General features: G+C 40.1%; 1 protein-coding gene across 1 annotated transcript; it reads left to right on the top strand.

Moving 5' to 3' along the window:
• The first annotated feature begins 679 nt into the window (after positions 1 to 679).
• Positions 680 to 17,553, top strand: LOC111229670 (thyrotropin-releasing hormone receptor-like). The gene is made up of 5 exons (XM_022756090.1): positions 680 to 1,167; positions 3,472 to 3,604; positions 4,120 to 4,271; positions 5,759 to 5,882; positions 16,904 to 17,553. Exons 1-5 carry the CDS (start codon positions 785 to 787, stop codon positions 17,483 to 17,485), a joined length of 1,374 nt encoding a protein of 457 aa, XP_022611811.1. The 5' UTR covers positions 680 to 784; the 3' UTR covers positions 17,486 to 17,553.
• The last annotated feature ends 6,221 nt before the right edge of the window (positions 17,554 to 23,774 follow it).

Below are 23,774 nucleotides of genomic sequence, written 5' to 3' on the forward strand. Positions count from 1 at the left end.
CAGTGCCATTCGAAAACCACCAGCTTGCATTGTTCTTTCACCCCCACTCCCCCCACCCCTCCTTTGTTTATCTGTTTGCATGAGCACTTTTGCTTCCAAACAGCGTGTATCAATGGATTCTTGCCAGAACTGCAGAGACCTGAGGGAGTCACAGAGTGTGTTTACATATGCATCAGTATCCTGATGTTGATTATATTCGGGATATGATGTTTACATAGAACATGAAAAACCTGGTTATTCGTTTGCCTGTATACGTGATCATATCAGTATCTCGATGTCTCACCGCTGAGATGGTTCAGAAACCTGGATAAGGTGTTTACATGACACAGTATCCTGGTCTCTATCAGAGGCAGTGTATCCAGGTTTCTGAAAACCAGGATAAGCTGTTTACATGCACAAAACATAATCAGGATACTGTGCATGTAAACACATCACAGAGAGAAATTCTGCGTATGTGTTAATGTGTGTGTTTGACACTGACATGAAGGATTAATGTGAGTTCAATTTCCCATTTGTTCAATTAATTGAACTCATTTTCTATTTCTAGGTGACTGAATTGAGGCCTGAGAGGTGTCTGGAAGACCTGGGATAATTTTGTCCAACATGTCCTTCTTCGTCACTCTTTTAAATTAGTAAATTTATATAAGAGTTAATGCTCTAAATGAAGAAGAAGAAGCATGGCAACATTTGAGTGTCATGCCCCGCATCACTTAGTTTTAATGAAATGAACTGAACCTTTCATTAACAAACACTTGGAGGATAAAGAAGCCAGCCGTTAGCAGATATGACCAACAACGTGAGCTCCAGAATCGACACCCCGACCAACATCTCTCTGAGTTCCAGCGTCCCCGTCTCCGAGTTGCTGGAGTACAAGACCGTGTCAGTGTTCCTGGTCCTGCTGGTGTGCGGCGTGGGCATCGTGGGCAACGTCATGGTGGTCCTCGTGGTCCTAACCACGCGCCACATGAGGACACCCACCAACTGTTACCTCGTCAGCCTGGCCATAGCCGACCTGACGGTGCTCGTGGCAGCGGGGCTGCCCAACGTGTCGGACAGTCTGACGGGCACGTGGGTTTTTGGCCATGCCGGCTGCCTGGGGATCACCTACCTTCAGTACCTGGGCATCAACGTATCCTCCTGCTCCATCACTGCCTTCACTGTGGAGAGGTGAGGATGAGCAACGACCAACTGACACCGTTCACAGAACAGCTTGTGCTTGCTTGTACTATTGTGAGTTATTATTTGCATGTTACACACAACAAGAGTTTAACTTCATGCTCTTAACAATGTGGGGAGCACCAGTAACCGCATCTGATCCAAGCCAATGATCTCAGCTTAGTTTGATCGGAAAAATCTTTTTAAAGAAACACTTGTAAAACATTGGTGACAGTTGATGTTTAAGGACTATACCGGTGTTTTTGGTCAAAAAACATTTAGAAGTGGGGATAGACAGTATACTGTATACAGCCCCATCTGTGACCTCAGAGACTGTTCCCCCAGGAAGAACAACAGCATCAGTTGATTCAGCAAATGCCATAAAACGACACAAGTTCAAACCGTCTAGTGGCTGTAAAACTGCAGGAGCAAAGGAGGAAGGAGTGTGACATTGTTACAGATCAACAAAGTCTGTGTTGTAAGGCAGTAAGGCTGAAAGTGAAGATTGATTTGAAGTGAAGATTGATTTGAAGAGTCACTATACTAGATTATAAAACAACTGCCTGCCTCAGGAGGTCGTAAAACTACAGAACCTTTCACGCTGTATGAAATCCATGGAAACCAGTGGCTGTGTGAAAGGCAGACAAATCTGACAAGAAAATTGAAATATTTGAATGCATCTTGGAAAATGTTTGACAATAATGGAAGTTATAAGTGGAAGCAGAAAGAATTATATGGGCCTTTACATTCTTGCACATAATTCCCTTTATTTTGAAACGTCTTTCACCCAAAAGTCTAAAGTGACTGGACACTGTTCAAAAATGTTTCATAAAAAATCCTTAGAGCATCTTTGACCTTTCTGTTTATGATTCAAGATAGAAGGATATTTATCCTACATCTGCTTTCAGACAGGCACCTGTTCATGTAAATCTGATGGCAGATGTCTAAATAAGCGCTGAAATAACCTTCGCATAAGCATCACAACAGCAATCTTACTAGGTTGGACCATATAACATTTCTGTATCACTGTCAACACGGCACAAGTCTGAACGGAAAGTCATCAGACATACATGACTGCAGCAGCAGTTCTGTCTTCTAACATCAATGTAATACATTTAATATCTTGATCATAATTTCTAATTCATAAAAAATAGGTAAATAAACTATTAACTTATATTTAGGCTATGAGGAGATCTTCACATATCAGTCTATTTTTCTTCTTTCTATGCAACAAAATAAACTGGTACAACCATAGTAATAATCGGTATCTCCTCACCAATGACACTGTCATCCTGTAAAAAAAAAACGACCCCATAGGTAGTCTGAGCAAGCAGCTTTTTATAACCCATAGTTAAGTTTAATTGCTAGGTGGCATGACTGTGGTAATTATCACGGGAGCGAGGAGAAAGTTGGGTGACTAAGTATGTACAGCGAAAAAAGTGTATGTAAGGAGGCCTTCACGGTTGGTTTTCCTTTTCAAACCGACAGTCAACATTGGTTCTTTTACCCATAACTGTTCCACAACCTTAAAGGTCCCCTTAAAGGTCTAAAGGTAGATGTCCATGTGTTGTTTGATTATAAAGCAGGTCTAGGTTCTATATTAACACTGTGAAAGTATCAAAGCCTCAGTCCACAGAGAAATGCACACAGCCTGTATTCAGAAACTGAGCCTTAAAACCAGCCGTCAGGACTTCTGTAACTTTGTGATGTCACAACAAAACAGTCACTGCCCTCAGCCATGCCCCAAGCCCCGCCCACCTGGAACCGCCATCCAACCTTGCAGGATTTGGTTTCTCTGAGTGTTTACCTGAAATCTGCTATATTCAATCAGAAGAGAGGCTCAGAGCCTCCTCTCTTCTGATTGGCTCACTGACCTGTTGTTACTCGAGCTCCAGAGAGAAGCTTGAGAGAGGAGATATAAAACTACATTGGGATAGTTTTTGGTTCTTAAAACCGCAAATATATCTTATTGTTTGGCAAACAGTCAACACAACAGCCAAATATGGGATCTTTAATCGTGGGTTTATTACTGTAACCATGACAATGAAAGTTCTGTAACCTAAAGGAAGTACTTTTAACCCAAACCACGACCCTTTCCTAATCCTAACCAAACCGTGACCATCCCACAACTTCCAACCTGTGTTTATCATTGTTACCATGACAACAAATTACGGATTGTATGTTGAAGGTAGGGACAAACAACCTAGATTATGTACAGTTGTTTAGGTTGTTACTGATAGATTGTTGACAGTAAAGATATTGACACCCACGGTTAGTTACTTGTGTTTGAACCCTCCATTTCCTCTTCGCCTACAGGTACATAGCGATCTGCCATCCAATGAAGGCTAAGACAGTGTGCACAGTGTCCAGGGCCAAACGGATCATCGCTGGGGTTTGGATCTTCACCTGTGTCTACTGCATGCTGTGGTTCTTCCTGGTGGACATTCAGGTTAGAGAAATATACTGTGCTTTCCATAACAGTTTGTGTGTTACTGATTTAACTGGATGTGGGCCCGATCACAGTAATCTTCAGTTACTGATTCAAAAATAAGGTAGAGGATAAGTAAAAATTCACAGAATGAGAGTGAGGGGTACAGATTAAAGTTTTCTATGTATGTTTATTAGATGGCTAATTTGTTATGTGAACACACTTGTAGGCTATGCTAAAAAAAAACAATAAATACAATAGTACCCTTTACAGGTGCCGCATAGTGTTTCAATAAGTGCATGAGTCATGAACAGGGGAATGAAACATTTGAGATTACCAAGACCTCTTTTGTGTAAATGCTGGTTCAACTGCAGGGGAATGTGTAGAGCTTTTTAAGAGCCCTGTGCCATTTCTCAGAGTAGTATTATTATGTTTAGATGCAATAGATGATTATGTGGATCTCAGCCCAGAGCCAGTCTGTGCGCCACTCGCCGGTTTTATTAACGCGTTATCTGTGATAACTGTGTGATATTCAGGTCGGCCAGGACGGACATGTGCAGTGTGGATACAAAGTGAAACGGGAGCTCTACCTGCCCATCTACCTCATCGACTTCGCCATTTTCTACGTCATCCCGCTGCTCCTCGCCATCGTGCTGTATGGCCTGATAGCACGAATCCTCTACCTCAGGTACTGCAGAGGGTCTTTCAAACCATACTGAGGGATTAATATATTAGTTAATATACTAATAAGAGTAATTCCTTCCATTTTACAGATGAAGATCAGTTTATCCATCGTGAGGAGTACTCTTCCTCTGTGCGAGAGGAGATGTAAAACTACACTGAGATGGTTTTTGGTTCTTAAAAATCACAAATACATCTTCTTATGGATCAACAGACAGGGAAAGTGTAAAATATGGACCTTTAATCATGTGTTGATTATTGTGACAGCAAAGGTCCTCTAACCTTTCCAAACTCAGCATTTTAGTTGATTTCATTGTGTTGTGATGGTTGTCGGGCAGACACAGATACAAGATTAATGACTATTAAATTAAATTCAATTAAATTAATTCTCACATTTATAATTGTTTGTTTTGGTAATTGTTAATTAATTTGTTAAATTTCACTGATCAGTATTTTTATATTGCCAATGTGTCAAATGACTAAGTATATGATGAAAGGAATTACTTGTGCTGAACCCACAGAGAGCTGTAGCATCTTTCAGCTTATTGTTTAGGTTTCATTTCCCACAAGTCTCCTGTTCTGGTTCAGACTCACTGCCCTGATCTGCTTCATTTCCACCTGCAGCAGGCAGCTGTTGTCAGTGAAAAATCTCTGCCTGCCACCTGCCCACGACCAAACAGCAGAACAGACAGAAGTAGCTATAACCTGATGAACACAGTGCAGCATTTAGCAGCTAAAGAGCCAGATATATTGCTAAGGGGAATTTGGAGAACAAAACAGAGCTTGTATCGGGTTAGCATTCATTAGGTGGACACAAACACAACTCAAAATGAATGCTAATGTTGCTGTGTCTGGATGTGTAAATAGCAATTGTTTGCTAGCACTTTTATCACAACAACTTTATAATGTGTCTTAATAATTTTGCAGCTTGTTCTTGCAGCCCCCAGATGCAAAAAAAAGAGTTAATACTCTTTTAGAGCTGCTGTATGTTATCGTTTTACAGAAATGCAGCTGTGATGACGCACTTTACTAGTGTATGCCTCAACATGTATGCACAGTGGAAAAAAAGACATAATGGATGTTGTTGAAGGTGTTTTTGACAGCCTGTGGTTTGATTTTCTGTCATAGAAGTGCTTTTCAAACAGGTTGTTTCAGGAGGTCCTTCACCCTGACAGTATTAAATGCTGGGAGAAAAACAATGTCTGCTTGTTCGGACGACAAATCTCCTGACAAATAAAGGTGAAGTCCAAAGACATCCAGCACTGACATAAAATATGAATAGCAGGTTTAATCTAAAGGTTTGTATTTGGCACTGAGAAGCCCCGACCAGCTGAGCCTTTTGCTGGATTTTGAGCCTAATGAGGAAACCCAACAGCACATGTTAGCACTAATACATTAACCCAATCAACTAAGAAACCAAACCTAGCAACCAATTAATGCCATGTCACTCCTCTGTGGGATGAATGCGCTAACACGCTGCTTGTGTCTCTCCAGCCCTCTGCCCAACCACCCTGACACCAGCGCCACCACGCTGCGGCGGAGTTGCCGGGAACCCTCTGAAGCAGGGAAGGGGGGTCGCCAGGGCCGGCCAAAGAGCGCGCTCTCCTCCAGGAAACAGGTCTGTGCCTCATCCCACATTTACCCCCTCTCGCATTAACTCCTTCTGCACTCTCCTTTCTCGTCGTAACATCTAGTCTTATCTGTCAAGTAATTGCTCCGAGATAGCTTTGGTCACATTTGACCCTGGTCTCATCTGTGGCTGTGTATGTGATCCTCTGAAAATATATAGGCCATGATTCCCCCCTAACAGCGTCAGAAAAGTGCCCTCTTGCTGGCTCTTTGTCCCGACTGTTATGAGGTCCTGAAGGCAATTGAGGCGGTTATGGCTTCTTTCCCTCAGGCTGAGCAGTCAAAGAGCCTTCTTGCTGAGAAAGCCCCTCTATCCTGCTCTCTCTCTCTCTCTCTCTCTCTCTCTCGGGTTGTATGGAGGTTTTTCTGTGCTCATGGATGTAGAACACATTCTGTCAGGTTATTTAGTCTTGAAAGCATCTAGTTTCATAAGCCCTTATCCACTCAGGAGTACTATGACAAAGCTCTTTTTAGTCCAGAGGGGACTACTTTGTGTCCACATTTTGTTCTTTCAAAAGTTGTATTGCATTTGAACAGAGATTTCTGTTCTCTGCAAAAGCATATGAAGTATCTGTCTCTGAATGTCAGAGGGTTTTCAACATGTTTGCCTAAAAATAATGACATATTTGAACAATAAGAAAAGAGATTGGCCAATCATTTTACTGTATTTCTTCCAACTTAAAGTTATAACTGAATCACCGTAAAAGAAAACTAAACAGGTCTTAAAGGGAGAGTTCAGGTTATCTGACACAAGGTTGTGTGAGGTACTTATCTATAGCGGAGAAATATAGACGAGCACTGGCACAGAAGCTGAGTGATGAGCTGCTTTGGAGGGGGCCATCTACAAAAAAATATGTTTTAGCCACTTAAAAAATACCCACAGAAAAAAAATGCTAATATCAGTTGGAGTGTGTGCTTCATTTTGAATATTTTCACCTCTTTATCTGCCGTCAAACAGCCTTCTCCTTTGGAACTACATTCTCTCAATGCTGAACTGCCGCACCTACAGCGCACAATGTATTACTCTGCAGATTAAGCTGTTCGAGTCCGACAGAGCTAAGCGTAGGTGCACTTGTGCGTACATTAGTACGTTAGTTTTCCTTAACACCTCACAAGTACCTCCCGCAACCTCACGTCAAATAACTCAAACGATCACTTTAAGCTTTGCTACCGACCCCCAAGTTCCTCAGTATGTTTCAAATGAAGTGCTTGTCGGATGGAACTCCCTGTCTGAGTGTGGAGTCGTGGAGCTGTGTCCAACAATTTTTGTAACTTCACATCGGCATCCTCAGTGTATCGTGTATCCCTCTGTTCTGGTGACATGGGCATACAATGTTTTCTACCTGGACCTTTAGTCTGTTAAATAAATAGATTTAATTAAACACTGAGGGGGGAAACATGTAAGTCTATAATTACTTTAGTTTTATGTCACTGACTAGGTTATAGAAGTGGCAGAATACATTTGACGATTTCAAATGGTTCCAATGAGCTGTTGTCTACAAGGATTTTTTTGTGAACAGGAATCTGCAATTCATTCCATGCAAAACCCATACACCAAGCACATGTTATTCAGTGAGACCAACCAACACGATGGTCATGATGCACCATTAACACTACAGATAATTCCTTGCATGCTGTCTGTGGCTGACAACCACTTTACCCTTTTTGGATAACAGCCACAGAAAATCTTTCCTCACTCTTGAATCTCAGAATCTCTGCATCTCCACCCCTGTGTTTGTTGAGAGACGTCTCACAAAACCAACATTTCCCCCAGTGGTGAAATAGTCTTACATGTCTCCCTCTGAGGCAGCGGCAAGCCCAGTAAGTTAAAGGGGAAATATGTATGATTTTAACTACTTCATGGCACAAAATAACCAACCTTAAATTACTCATTGATGATTTGTGATTTGTTGATCACTAGTATTGCACCAGTTAATTTGTTAATTAAAACCAGCCATTACTTCCCCACATGGTAATATTTCTGTCCTGTGTAATTTTAAATACAGAGAGGTGACCACTTTCCTGTCCTGCAGGAACATGGTGATATTTCAACAGGACATTAGAAAGGCCAAATGTACAGATAGAAAAAAAAAGTGGTCACATACTTCATCCGCTGTAATGTTTTTTGTGATATGAGTTTGCAATTGTATTTCTACCTTTTGAGTGGTTATAGTATCGACTTGGAAGCCAAAACGTCAGGCTGAAAAACATTCCTTCTGAAATCTTTGGCTTTCTTCATGTTTTTTTACTATCAATGCCAAATTTGGTGTAATTCTGTTATAAATACGCAAAATCCGTCAAAAAAACATGGCCACCATCAATCAATTAGATTTGTAAATGGTGGGACTTAGCAGGAAGTTGTCCATAATTCATTAACCATTCAATCATCATAAATCTTGGTAAATAAGTTCAGTCTCTGTTTGGGAATATTTTTAGCCTGGCCCATAGGGGGCGCCACAAATACCAAAAACGTGTACCTGAAAATACTGGTGGACAGAACTCCACCAGTGTTGGTGCCCATGCTCTGGGCACAAGTATTAACCAAAATCTGCATATTGGCATATTGATTGATGAATGTTGGTGTGGTGTTTTCATCAATATCTGCCATCTTATGCTGTTTCTCAGTTGTGAGCTGGAGCAAAGTAGAGATATGAAACTTGACACCATAACTAGAAAGTATGTGCAAATGCTAACCCTTCACAAGAAATTCCAAGAATTCCAATCAGCCTGATGGTGGCGCTATAATTAGCAGCCAAAGAAGTAAAAACTATGAAAGGCCGACCAACCCTCACATCATGAGTCTATATGACTTGAAATTTGGCACAAATATACATCTCAATGAATTCTACAAAAAAGGCTCTTTGACAATAAACATCACCATGATGGATTTTTGGAACTTGTATAATGTGAAAAACAGTAATGTGACATAGACTTTTTGGATTCTGACTCAATTGACACTAAATTTAATTTATAGTCTTGTGAGCCTGAGATAAACAATTCTATTAAATGGGCAAGATCGGTCAAAAAACATGGCCTCCATAAATCAAAAAACTTTGCAAAGGCCGGAGCTTAGCAAGAAATTGACTCAGAATAATCAGTGACATTCAGCACTGTGTCCTGAACATACACATCAATACACTTAATACTTAAGTTATACACTTATACACAATAACAATGAATCAAACATACCACACAACCTAAATCAACCCGTAGCTGAACATTGAATGTAGCTTACATTTTTAAAAGGAGGCAGGGGAGGAGTAACAAATATTACATGGTGATAATGATGTTTAAAACACTTCAATTAAAGAACATCTTTATGCTACCAGGTGTATATGCAATGCTATTTCAATACATATCCGCTGTTCCCAGGTGAGACCCACACAAAAGCAACCAATAAATCCCAGTCAGGCACTTTGCAGCCTGTGCATACAACTGATAATTACAACACCACAGTGGGTGTCCATGTAGCAATATGAAGCTACATAAATCAAACAGCTGCTACTTCCTATAGAAATAACAGCAGAATAAAGCAGCAGAAAAGGTGGAGATGAATAAACAACATAAACTCCACGGCAGCTGCAGCTGACAGAAATAAAACGCTACGTTGCCATAGGCAACACAGTAGTTGTGGATGCTCTCCTCAGTACAGTGAGTTACAACCATCAGTCATTTTCGCACACACTGAACGTCACCGTGTGAGTCTGTGAGTCCACAACCTGCTCTACATCCACCTTCTTTGCTTGTTCATTCTCACTGTGAAATATAAACACTGAGCTGGATGAGCTGCAGTCTCTTCAGGGATCATCAGAAACAGCAGAAAGGCGGTGCAGACCTCTCACACGGTTCATCATAACTTAATCATGTGACTTTTGTTTTTACCCAGTAATGATTTTGACTTTAAATATAGCAAAGAAAAATACTTCAGTAAGAGTGAAATGAGTGATTGTAAAAAATACAAGTACACAAAAACACAACTTTGTTACATATACAAGAGTGAATGTAACTGGTCTGAACATCAGAGTTACATTCAGATATGCCTGAGGTGTGGTGTCTTCCATGCTACAGCCGGAAGGTTAAACCCCCATGTCAGTCATCAGGGATTATTTTCTTTACCACAGCTGTAAATCAGTCACGAGACGATTGGCTGCTCGGACCAGACATCAAACAGGACCTGGTGCGTACGTTCAAGACAATTAAGGCCCCTTGGAGGAGGCAGGAGATGGGATCGGATTAACCAGCGTCTGCTAATGACCCTGAATGGCCATGTTTGACATTACACAGCCTCCTCCAGCAGCAGGGGAGCTGCTGCCCTGCGCTGACCGCCGTTTCACCTCTGGAACTATTCCTTTAATCTACATGCAACTTCATACAGAAGAGTGGCGAACTGTATTCTTCAAAATGGGACCAAAAGCAAAGGAATCCAACATCACTGTTAGACCAATGTTGGAACTGTCCCATAATATGTGACTGAACACATAACTCAACAGACACGCAGCCGAGGGGCGCTTCCTCCTGGAGGTTTCAAACCACCCCTCCTCCTGATTACCTCTCTCCTCTACTCTTCTCCAAATACAGAAACATCTTTGCTCTTAAAAAGCTACAATACCATTTCTATAACTTTTATTATTGATTAAATGGGCAAGTTCTATATTTATATTAAACCAATATCTACACCTTTATATAAATCTGTGATGTTTGGTCTCATGGACATCAGGATATCAGATGTTTATTCATTGTAGTAGTTACTTAGTAACAAATGATGTGTATTTAGGAAATTGTCGCAAAAGCAAGACAATTAGGCATGTGGCCTCCAATCACCAGGGACAACGGGCCCAGACCGGATTTGAACACTGACGCTGCCACGGGAGGGCGAGCATGTCTGTGCGTTGGTCAGAGGCTTCTCTGGATCTGTTTCCCAACCTTTCCCTATAAAAGACCCTGCACTGCAATGTCGGATTTTCTTGGTTTCTGGTGTCCCACCAACTTCAATCAAATAATCTTCAACCCCACACTGCTGCGGTTTCCCCTCTTCCCCACACCGAAAACAGTTGCTACCATTCCACACACACACACACACACACACACACACACACAAACGCTTTTCTTCTGCTAACTGGGTGAATTGAAAAATTACAATTGTCTTTTCGATACAAACATATTAAGATGACTCTGAATTTCTCACTGCTTTTATCAGCTTCAGGTCACATCATTGTTGAGGTTTTAAAACTAAAACAGTAAGCTGAGTGAAGTTAAAACTTTCTGTATACCTGAAGGGAACTACATCAGTAGTTCTCCATTCACACATTTACTCATTTTTTCCATTGTTAATACAAAAATAATTTGTGCAGCTTTAAGATTTTTTAATAGGCTTACAAGAGCCAAATATTTTGTAACACAGTTGCTCATTTTTGTAATTATGAATAAGATGGGAGCATTTTATGCCCATCAAAGCTATTGTTTTAACTGCTAGTCATCTATAACAATGTCTGTGTTGAAAATGAATGGGCATTTTACTTATGGACCGCTGGATGTTGAATTGTGTCTACAGTTTCTAGAGGTCAGCAACAGAGGTTGTTCAAATAACAGACAATAATCATTTAAACTTCCTCTCCAGACATGTTTTGAACTATGTAAAATACTTTACTTTGTTTAACATGTTTTTCCACATAAAAAGTGAAAAAAAAATTGCAAAACTGGGGCTGGAAGCAAATCTACGTTTACTTCCTCATTGAGAGATTCTAGGTCAGGCCTTGTGCCCCGCCCACCACCTGCTTGCTCCAGGTGGACAGGTGAAAGAGCAGAGAGTATCAAGATGGTTAGAGGAGGAAACATCAGAGAGACTCAGCCACATGTTTGAGCCTCAGTCAGACCCAGACTCAGTTGAGGAGTCTGTTGAGACCAGAACCAGAGACTAGCAGACGGATCAGAACGGTTAGCGCAGTTAGCATCTTTTATTTGTTTATGTTGTTTGTTAGCTTGTAACTGGCAGTGGCTGACACAGTGTTAGTGGTTGTGCTAATGCTAACCCTCTCTCTCTCTCTTTACTGACAAGGTTTAAGATTTATGTAGCCCCGCCCCCCGTCCCCACAAGTTGACAGGATTGGTTCCTTATGTTTGTGACATATGAAACCCTGGCTGTCTGAATCTGTGTTTATGAGACTGTCATTGGTTCACTGCAGTTCAAGGTGGAAACACTCAGTCACCACATGTCCTGTATGATATGAAAACGTCATATGGATATTAACAAGGTTATAAATTGGATTTTCATTGGAGGAGGTTTTTAATAGATCTTGAGTGTTTCTCATGCAGACCTACAAGCTTTAGCATTTTCTGTGTCACTGTGTGTGTGTCTCTGCATGAACACTGTGAGACTGAACCCTCAATGCGAGAGCAGAGAGAAGATCGTAATCTCATGTGTTCAAGGGGCCCCATCTAGGAGCAAAAGATTTGCATAATGTGATTTGGGATTTACATTGAAGTGTGTTTAATACTGCAGATGATTTCACTCTCTCAGTTCTTCAATAGGCACTTCATGCTATTTCATTCATCATTTGATAGGCCAACTTAATCTGATAGCAGTTTGATAAACTTGTGTATGCCAAAGAATGGCACTTTTATGATTGGAGATTAATACAGTGTGGTGTGAGATTACTGTATAGTTTTAATCTCTGAGAGTTTCTTCATGTCTGTGATCTCCTCAAGTGCATGGTGAGGAAGAGGGAAGCTTGGTCATTGTTGCCCCAGGCGAGTCAATAGCATCAGAGGCTAAATGCTAATTCTTTAGCACAGTGGGCAGAGGATTCAGGGACGTTGTAGTGTGGGAGGAAGCTGTTATTGGCAAAAAGAAAAAAGCACAAAAAAACCAACAAAAGACACATTTCTGTTTGTAATGCTGGAGTCAAGTATCCTGCCACCACATAATACAGCCATAATATGCATATTCAGAATGTCACCCTGATACTTTCTGTTTCATTATCGCAGTGCAGAGATAATTAGAAAGCTCTCCTCCCCGCCTCGTTTGTGTTCAATTAAACGCTTTGTTGTGCACAGATTTAACTTTTTTTTTTAATCTACCTGCTGAGCTTGCTGTCAGCGGCTCACAGCTTAAGGCATGGACACAAACCCTTATCTCAAACAGCATTCTGCTGAGAGGAGGCATGTGCATGATACCTAGTATCAACCTGCCAGACTTTATTTTCAATTTTTTTTTTCTGCTGTGCTGTGGAAAACAGGGGCAGCTGAGCGACAGGCAGCCACGCTTCAGCAGAGGTGTCACAGCACAGTGAAGCTGTCCCCATTTTCTTTTAGAATGTTGAAAGTGAAAATCCATGTCTTGTATTGTTCACTTTCAATTCAAGAAAAGAGCTGTTGCATGGGGTTACTTTTATCTTTTAATTAAAACACAAAGAGATGTGGAATTGAAACCAGCGAACATTTTTGGTGAGACTGTTAGATCATCTGTGCAACAGCTTATTATGACCCATGGTTACATTTTGTTGCTAGGCAACATTTATTGGTCGTAATAATTATGACAGGAGCAAAGGGAAAAGTGCGGTGACGTAGTATGAGGAGAGACAAAGTCCACGCCAGGAGGAGATTGTGGTGGATGGATGAATATGACACAGGAGAGCGGCATGTGAATCCAGCAGTTTGTGTTGTAACCATGACAACACAAACTGTCTAAAGTTGAGGTACTTATTTTAACCCAAATCACAATCTTTTCCCATACCTAACCTCGCCCATGACCGTTATTTCAGTAACTGTGTCGGCGAAGGCAGGTGCACCACTCTTGGTACAGACTGAGTGTTTATTAACCGTGACAACTGAGGTCTGGTACACCTGCCACCGTGGGGGGGGCGTTATTTCTGGGTCGTATCAGAGGGTTGAAAAAATGATCTGTGTGGTTGTTCAGGTTGGAGGAGTTTTTGTTTTTGGTTTGTGAGACAGTTTTTCATTTGCATCTCATTTTTTCTTTGTGTTTCTCAGTTTGTCTTTTATTGCTCATGTAATAATGTAGTAATGACTACTGAATATCAACATGTTGACGGGCATTGCAGCTGCTGTGATCCCATCACAAGCTAGTCTCTAGTTTTATCCAATATGTTTGAGTGGATGAGAATGATTGAATCTGGGATACAGTGATGGCGCCTTCCCTACTTCCTACCCCCCCCCACTTCAGGAGTCCTTGCTCAGACCACATGCTCTTTGAACTCAGTCTTCACTTTGATCTCAACTACACACCTGTAAGGTTTCATGTCTGTATCTTGCACAGTGGTGACGCTTTCATGTTGACAAATCTGTCCACAGACAGACAGACATATAAACACCTGCCTCTGTGGTAGGTCCTGCTACAGTAGGTGTCCCACATTTTGCCATGAAGACACACACACACCAGGTGAAAACCATACCAAGTCCATGGCCTCTGTGGCGGCTGGTAATAAGAAATGCAAACCAAAAGACAGACAATATAAGTAGTGATTTTTAGATGCAAATCACTTTATTTGCATTTCGCATGTAGCTCTTTGTAATAGTTTTGATTAATAGGAGTTTTTGGTTGTAGTTTCCACAGACAAAAGTAACACCGTAAGTATGGATTATCAGATTGTGAGATGAGACTGACACATACAACTTTAGCCTCAGTCTTTTGCCACAATATTATACATGTAGCCATCGAGTTCATATTTCTGAGAATTTCCAGGCTTCTTATTTTAAAACGATTGAGCTAGAAACACTAAAAGGTAAACCAGAGATAAAATCTGCCAGCAACAGAAAATGACTGACAAGCTCCGCCATCGTCTGAAATCACAGACCCATTACAATTACTAACAATTAACCAGTGCTGCTGTTCATCATTTTTAACTGCATGTGCCACAGACAGGCTGACAGGCACAGCAATAGTAATAAAATATTGATGACTTTGTGTGGTTTTACTTTGCACCTGTGCTTTACCTTTGTGAAATTTGCTCTCTAATTGCAAATTTTCTCACTGTGGGACTAATAAAGGACAGATCTTAATCAATTAAGTCATTTAGCTAAGAAGCCTCAGTTAACCCCCATTAACATGCACTCGGGCACACACCTTATTTATTGGTGTCAAATGAACACACACACACACACACACACACACACACACACACACACACACACACACACACACACATATACACACACACACACACACAGTCTCTTTGGTGATTTCTAACGCAACATCCGATGTGTTGATGATGATTCAAATAATCATGAAGCAATCAGAGCTAATCAGGGAAATTATATCCATGCATCAGCTCATGTTGCACGGGGCTGTGGAGATTTGGCACAAACGTTCAGCTACTTGCTTTCCTGCACGGTGCGTTGATTGTTGTGGATGAATATCAATGTGATTTTCAAAGCTGTTTCGAAACCCCAGCTTATCATTAATTTGTTTTCACCAATTAATGTAATTACAAAGGCTGAGATTTTCACATCAGTAAATCATAATTACATTATCATGAACACATAAGACCATCGCTGTTAAGTCTTCTTCACTATATTTGAAATTGTTTTCTGATACATTATATTATACATTGTACCGTTGCATTTCGTGTGAAAGCTGCTGGGTTGCTCTCGGTGATTTGCAAAGGGCTCTGGAAACCACATGTAGCATGTCTATTCTCTTCACTTAAACCAAGACCAAAAATAGCTGGGAGCAGAGGAGATGACAGTAAACATGGGAATCCTGGTCTTAATTTTGAGAAATATTCACACACTTGATTGACAATGATTAGTAAAACTGTATCTGCAAGGTTTTTTGCAGCTACATATTTCATGTAAACTACGAGTGAAACTTGCAGTGCCAAACCAGGAGAGAATTCACACCCAGTTCTTCAGCTATATAAAGCTTTGTCATGGTGACCGCTGCTCCTCACGACCAGTTAGTCTCACCACATCAGTCAGTAAGCTCCTTTCCAGATGCTCAATTCACCTTGTAGCTTTCTGTCCTGCCTGCTTGTGCAGTGACCTGGTGCGACCTTCTACTGCCTTTGACCACCGCCTGCCTGTGTTGGCTCTCTTCAATTCTTCGATACATCTGACTTCACATTGCCGACTACAGACCTACAGTGTCTTTAACAAAGTAAAGTTATCAGTATGCTTTTGAGTTCCTCTCTTACATCGTTACACCTTTTAGCCGTGCTAGCACTGTGTCTCTGTGGATGGATCACAGGTGTGGACCAAAGCATAACCTAAAGCAGTGGTTTTCAGAGTGGGGGTCCTTGAGGGGATTCCTGGGGATTCCCAGCAATCAGGGGAATCATTTATTTTCAATATAATTCAATCCATAAGTAACACAATGACAGAATGTGCGGCTTTGTTCATGGGTTTCAAACACCTTCTGTAATAAAACATCTAAAAGCGAAAATCTCATCAGATGGGGGTCTGTGGTCTAATTTATGTCAGTTTATGGGTCACTGATGTGAAAAAGTTTGAGAACCACTGACCAAGGAGAGTGACTATTGGAGAGTTTATCCTGCTCAGTGTCTTTGGTAATATGCAGTTGTTTGCTAACGTGTTGTTACTGTATCAGGTCTGTGTTCTGTGAATCTGTTTTGGAGACTTTCTTTCCATAAATGATCAAAAGATACTCACATTAAGAATTTTATCTTATCACATGGCTCGCATGTAACCAAGAAGAAGAGAAACAACATTAACGTCCTCTTCATCACCTACTCACCAGCATCTTAGTCTGGTGCAGCATTTCCTGAAAACTACCTGGTTCCCTTTTCTTGCTACATGTCAGGAAGCTGTTTGATTAAGTCAATATTAAAATTACTGTTCAAAGCCTGTGTAGCCAATGTGGAGGTTGAAAATCTTTGACTATGGAGATTGCAAGTGGTAACAGCACCGTGGGCCCCTTCCCACTTAGATAGATAGATAGATAGATAGATAGATAGATAGATAGATAGATAGAGACTTTATTTATCCCCAGGGAAAATTCAGCAACATTTGAATGACTGTGTCTCTTCCCCACAGGTGACGAAGATGCTGGCAGTCGTGGTGATCCTGTTCGCTCTACTGTGGATGCCCTACCGGACTTTAGTTTTGATTAACTCGTTCGTGTCCACTCCTTATCTGGACGCCTGGTTCCTCCTGTTTTGTCGGACATGCATCTATGCCAACAGCGCCATAAACCCTGTCATATACAACGCCATGTCTCAGAAGTTCCGCTGTGCGTTTCGCGGCCTTTACCGCTGCCAGCGGCAAGAGGCACATCAGAGAACACTGTCAACGATCCAGAGCGGCTTCAGCACCGTGCGAGACCCCCGGACCTCCCAGGCCAACAGCAACGGAACCAATGAGAATGTAAGGAGGACCATCCTGAACACTGCCACTGATCCGTCTACAAAGCAGAATGGGAGCAGCCATCAGGAGATAGTCAACGGCAAGAAAGCCGACCATCCCACTGACATCAGTTTAGCTACCTTCAGCTTTGGTGTGGATCCAGCTGAGACGCTGGCAACTGCTGATGAGGACTTGGATCGACCTTCCTCAAATAATACCACAGTAAAATTTGCAGGCACACATACAATAAACGGAAAACAGGAAAAAATGTGAATAAAATAATAACAATGAGGAGCTGTTTGGTCACACAACAGATGTGGATTACTCAAGCAGAGAATGAAAAGAGAGAAGAAACCTGTGACCTTCGTTTATTTCCTGATTCAGAGGTGTTAGATTCTGCCGTGACCACTGAGGTCACAAGTAGATGAAAGATGAAGAGTAAGTGGTATTATTCACACTGTGGTATGGAAACTTTATTTCTTTGGCCACAAAAGAGAGGCTGCACATGTTTCATTTGAAAGTGTTTATAGTGTGTGCATTATGTTTACCGTTCAAAAAAACCATAATGAATTCCTAGAATTTGTTTCACCTGTAACCAAGTGAAGGTCAGTTATGAAATTAAGGATAAATATTGAATAAATTGCTTTATAGAAGATGGCATATGACGCAATTTTAATTTACCCTATCCAATATCTCCATTGACTTCCACTGAAAATTGATATAACACACTTTTGTGTATAAAAAGGAAGAGATCTTTTGAATTAATGAGTTAATATAGTCATATACAGTCAACTGAGTAACAACAGCTTTAAGAAGCACTTTCTTTTTCTCTAGTACAATAACAAGCACAGACTCAAACATGAGCAAAAAGTCAATATAATTCATTGTAGAAGATTTTGTGTTTCACTCAACAGTGTTAAAGGCCAGACAGGGGGATTATATTGTACCCTGTATATTTTCACATTTATCTTTCATTTGAAAATCTACAATATACAGTGATCAGAGAGAACGGGAATGATCAGAGGCTCACCGTCAGGAGAGGCAAACTAGGCAAATGCCTGAGGCCCCCCAAGTGGAAAAGGGAACCCCTCATATAGGCACATTTTACAATGACAACTATAAACTCCCTTAAAGCTCCTATACACTGCATTGCTGTTGCCCCAACAGCGCCCTAAGTGGGCCCCTGATGATGTGTGCTGTAGTTAGTGTCTATCCATTGCCTGAATGTGAGGCGTTGAGGGAACATCTGCAAATTGTAGTGTCTACCGAAAGTCTGCACTTGAGTTGTTTAGGAGACATCTGTAAATTCTAACTTCTGCCAATAGTCTGTATGGCAAGGGTGGGGTTTATCATCATTATCATCATCACTATAACCATTACATCAGTCTTATCGTCATGTTTAATATCATTAATACCAAAAACATCAGTAATCAGAGTCATTATTTAGTAGTACACACCGATCATGTTTTCACAATCCTGTACATAGTCTCATAAACAGTCCAAGGCGTCGCTGCTGATTTAACCTGGCAACCTCCTGTTGACACGCAGCTAGTCGGCTTTAATGGTGTGGAGGTCATGGAGACGGAATGGTGTTTTCCTGTTTGTTTGCTCCTTTATATGATTGAACCTGGGATCTGTAAACTTTTGCTTGATATTTTCAGACTAAAAAAAGTATTAGCTGTTTCACTATGAACTGTATCGTTGTCAGAATGGTAAAACATTAAATGTATTTAGAAAATATTGACATTACATTGGCCAGGAATGTAATTGTACTACGAGAGACCCATCAGCTTATAAACATACCAAAGACATCTTGTTGTGAGATGGTTATCCATACAGTCACCCCTTGTTCTTACCGACAAGACAACATGAGAGTGTTCAGTGTGTTAAGAGTAAAATACTGTACAGTTTATAACAGTGAATTTTTCTGACATTTCCATTAATGTGCTCTTCTCTGTTTAGCTAGCTGTGAGAGAACTCATTAGCAGTCATTTGGCAGGGATGAAATCCACAGCTCAAGTTAATTTCATGGCTTATACTGCCATGAAGTAAACTGTACATTAAAAATGATTGTTGTTGCAGCCGTGCATGCATTGTTGGTTCTGGCTTACCCTGGTTCAAAGGAGAAGATGAATATTAATTTAATCTCTGTGGATCCAGTAGCATGTTTCTACTTCTGTTTGTTTATACATACATTTCTGTACATGTTATTTAAAAAAAAACGTATAAAATGACAGTTTTTGATATGATTGATATTGGAGCAAATCTCTCTGCCTCCACTATTTGTGCTAAGGTATGCTAAACATGTTCTGGACATACAGTATGTTCTGTGTGACCAGTACACTGATATATTGATGTACATTGATATATCAAACCAGTATTTTGTGCAGGAGTACACTAGGTTTTGGGGAACTTGTATGGAAGCAAAAATTGACTATAAAGATTTGAATCCTATAATAATAAATCAAATATCTAATTGTGTTTGTTCTTAATGTTGAAAATACCTTTGAATTTACAACACTGAAATATTTTTTATTTCAAGAGACATTTTAAAGTTATGCAAAATAAAAAAATAAAATAAAAAAAACTTGAAAAATGTTGGTTCTATCCAGCATTACCATATTTGGCACTTGAGTTTTCCATATTCCAGTGTTATTATATTTTTTATATATAATTCAGTGGTATTATATTTATACATTTTACAGTGATGTATTTAGTCAGTTATAGATTCAAATCTTTTTGGCAGTTAATTGCCTCCATAAACTTGTCCCATAAGTCAGCATACCCTTTAACTGATGAAAACACTGACACCAGTCGTCATGAGTCGCAGCCGGGTCTTGGCTCCACCGTGCTAACACCTTAGCATGTTAGCACAGATGTCCATTTTATACACTGTGTTGAGTGGTATTAGATTCCTGGCTTTATCTTTAATGTGAGAAAGTGAGTGTAAATAGTTTTTCCCATAAGACCCAGTCAGTATGAGGATGCATTAATGTTATCTAGTTGGCAGTGTGTCAAGAGTCTAACTTTACAGAACAAACTGCATGCAAATGTGGCCGACATTTTCTTGTTTTTGTTCCTTCCTCTTTTGTTATAGTTACTATAAGTGATGATGCACAGTGCTGTAATTGATATTTAAGTTACTGATAGTGATTAGATTGTTTTTACTTGTTTATTTTTTCTGGGATTTCTGAAAAACACTGCATGCCTACAACTTATCCTGCTGGATGCTTGTTGGCATAATTAGACCTCAAAATGTATTTGTGTTTTTATGCTCCCAAAAGTTTACTTTATTTACAGGATATTTTTGCTTTTTCAAAACATGCTACCTAAATACATACATGCATGTTAGCTGTGCTGAAATTTAAAGCTGCTTTAAATGATTTTTGGGGCTATAAAGCTGTAAACACAACAATGACATATTATATATTATACTGTATTACATACATTTCTTTAGCTGCTAAATGCTCCAATAAGTTAAGCATCTAGTTGCTAACTGTTTTTGTCTTGTTTGGTGCTGGGCTGGTAGTGAAGAGTGGGTTTTTTCAGAGTTATCCTGCTGGAACCGGCAGATGATGAAAGAGAGTTTGTGGTTTGTTAACCAAAATAATCAAAATACGCCAAAAACTCTCTATAGAATTTAGGGGAAAGATGTCAATCCATCACTACTAGAAACCTCTTTTCCCATTACACATAATCAGTTGATACATCGCTTAGTGCATCTCTAAAGTTCACACAAGGACAGTAGCTGCTTTCTTGTCTTACAAAACTGTATCATCATCCTGAAGTGATGATAGATTGTTAAGGTGGAATTGCTTTGGCTGTCTCCTTGATGACAAACTCTTTATCTACAAACATCTTTTTCCCATCATTCCTTTTGTAGAACTTTGTGTCATGCCTATGATTAATGTACTATGGTTTAAATGTTCTTTTTCAGCTGTTTGCTATATGATGGTGGAGCATGTCATGTGGTGATGAATTAATTATAATGTTCTAAGTTAAAAAGCACATTTTCTTTGTAACATGTATTATGGTTGACAGTTAAATTGGTGTAAAATCTTTCTTTCACTATTTTGATGTACACTGTATATGTGTGTGTGTGTGTGAGTTAGCTATCAGAAGGGTTCACATAAAAAAAAAAATGTAATTCAAGTAAAGCCAAGTGAAATGTTCTTTATGGTTTATAAAGTCCCCAGTGGCTACTGCAGAATATTTAATTATTCTACCATGTTAACAGTGACTCACCCACATACTTCTGTACTATGCACTTTGAAATGACTTCGAATGTGTAATATATGTTTTCTTTTTGGTTAATTGCAGTGTGTGGATTGGCTGATAGTAGTATCACAGAACTACCCCTGGACATGCCAGTCTGTGTGTGTGCATGTGTGAGTGTGTGTGTGTGTGTGTGTGTATCTAATTCTGTCACTGTTAAGCCCTGGAGAGCTGCTGGTTTGTTGTGAATTAAATGTGCAGTAATCACAAATTTTCAAATGTAATGGATTTTAAAAGTGTTTATCTGTTTTGTTGCAGAAAGATGATGTTTGATTGTTCGATGAAATGTGCCATGTTCTCTGGTCTGTGGTTTCATGCATGCACAGTGTAGTGGCTTTCTTAAGTCAATAAAAAAGCATTTGTTGAAGAACCTCTCAGTCACAACTGTTTTTGTACAGGCTGTTCATTCTAGTGGCACACTGCTGTGCGTGTAACTGTTACTACTAGTAGCACTACTGTCACTTGTGATACAGCATAATTCACAAGATGATCTGAGTTTATGTACTTAGTGTATCAGGCAGCAGTCTGCTGATTCTCTGAGTATAGTAATTAAAAAAAGTCATGAAATTAATGATATGAAAACATGCTTAATGTGATCATCCTTACTGTATGTTTTTCACAAAATCAAACCCAGGTTTTGATATTATTTATGTATATATCTATAGCTGCTTGTCCAGGGTTAGGATGGCAGCAGGTCAAGCAAAGTAGTCCAGATGTTCCTCTCCCCAGCAATGTATTCCATAATCCCGAAGCATTCCCAGGCCAGGTGAGAAATATACCTCTCCAGTTTTGCGCCCTGAATACCTCCAAAGGAAAGCGTCCTGGAGGCATCCTGATCAAGGAGCAGCCACAGTGAGAAGGTTTATTTGGCTGCATTGAAAACATGGCACACCTCCTTGGTTGTATTTCAGATGAAGCACCTGCTGAAAGAGAGTTTACGACTTTTGTGAAGTTGATTCACAACACACAGTGTATGGGACCTGAATGAGAAGAGTTGACCCACAGAAGAAACAGAACTCACGGCTTAGTCTCTGCTCTAGCAGTTCTTGCTGGTTTGTCAGAACGAGGTGGGATCTCTGCTGCTGCTGCTGCTTTCTCCTGGTGAAAAGAAGTGTGTGGCTGCTCCATGTGTATTGGAGCAGAAACATGACCGTCTGCACCCTCTGTGTTACTGTCCCGCTTCGTGTTTTGCATTGCTGAGATACTTGTTTTTTGTTTTGAACATTATGTATTTTGTTATAATTATTCTAGCAAGTGTCACGCCGCATGATGTGGCAATAAAATGCTGAATTTGAATGTGAATGTTTTATTCATAATTTTGCGCAGCAGTTGCACACTTCAAAAACAAAATATTAGAGAGCTATTTTCTTCCTCTTCTTTATTCTCTCTCTGTTTATTTATCAGCCCTGTAGATACACATATACTGTACATAATTTTTCTCCCACTTGTTGGGTCACAGCAGCATTATGAATATTTGAAGTTCCACATTTTAGTGGTATTTATATGTTAATACCTGGAAATCTGAAGTTTAATATTCGAGTCTTGAGCTGTCAACATGGCTTTGATTTTTTCATCACCTTTGTCAAACGTGTACATGCTGCAAACTGACTGTGAATGTTCTCATTCGTCCAGGTCATAGTTATCTCTCTCTCAAATTAAATCGAAGGCAACTGGACTTGTATTTGTCTGTGGAAGACGTTTCGCCTCTTATCCAAGCGGCTTCATCAGTAGTAGTAGTCTGACGTCAGACTAGTGCGGACTAGAGAGACCAATACATAAGAACTGATGAAGCCGCTTGGATAAGAGGCGAAACGTCTTCCACAGACAAATACAAGTCCAGTTGCCTTCGATTTAATTTGAGAGAGAGATGCTGCAAACTGGATGTCCATCCTGTTCCCATTGGTTTGTTTGAGTATGTGTTCAGAACTGTTGTCATCATTTCCCTTTAATGTATGTAAGAAAACACATTTATTTGATTTCTACACATTTACATTTTACTCCTTGCTGGCATCATATGTGTTTTTCAGAAGCTTGCATGATCTTCAAATTTGTCACAGAATCCAGATGTGGAGTGGCTGCTCTGTGTTTGCAGTTGTTTGTTTTCTTCAAGTCTTGATGACTTGGATGTAAATCTGAACACATAGATCACATTCGTTGATATAGACCAGGGGAGACTGGGGACAGTTTCAACACTTTTTTCATTTCTCTATTATTTGGACTATCTGGACAAGACCAACCAAACTATTAAACTGCTAATTACCCATACAATTTAAAGATGGAATGGAAC

This window comes from Seriola dumerili, unplaced genomic scaffold, assembly GCF_002260705.1.
Source record: "Seriola dumerili isolate Sdu_G_001 unplaced genomic scaffold, Sdu_1.0 BDQW01000242.1, whole genome shotgun sequence".
NCBI classification, from domain to species: domain Eukaryota; kingdom Metazoa; phylum Chordata; class Actinopteri; order Carangiformes; family Carangidae; genus Seriola; species Seriola dumerili.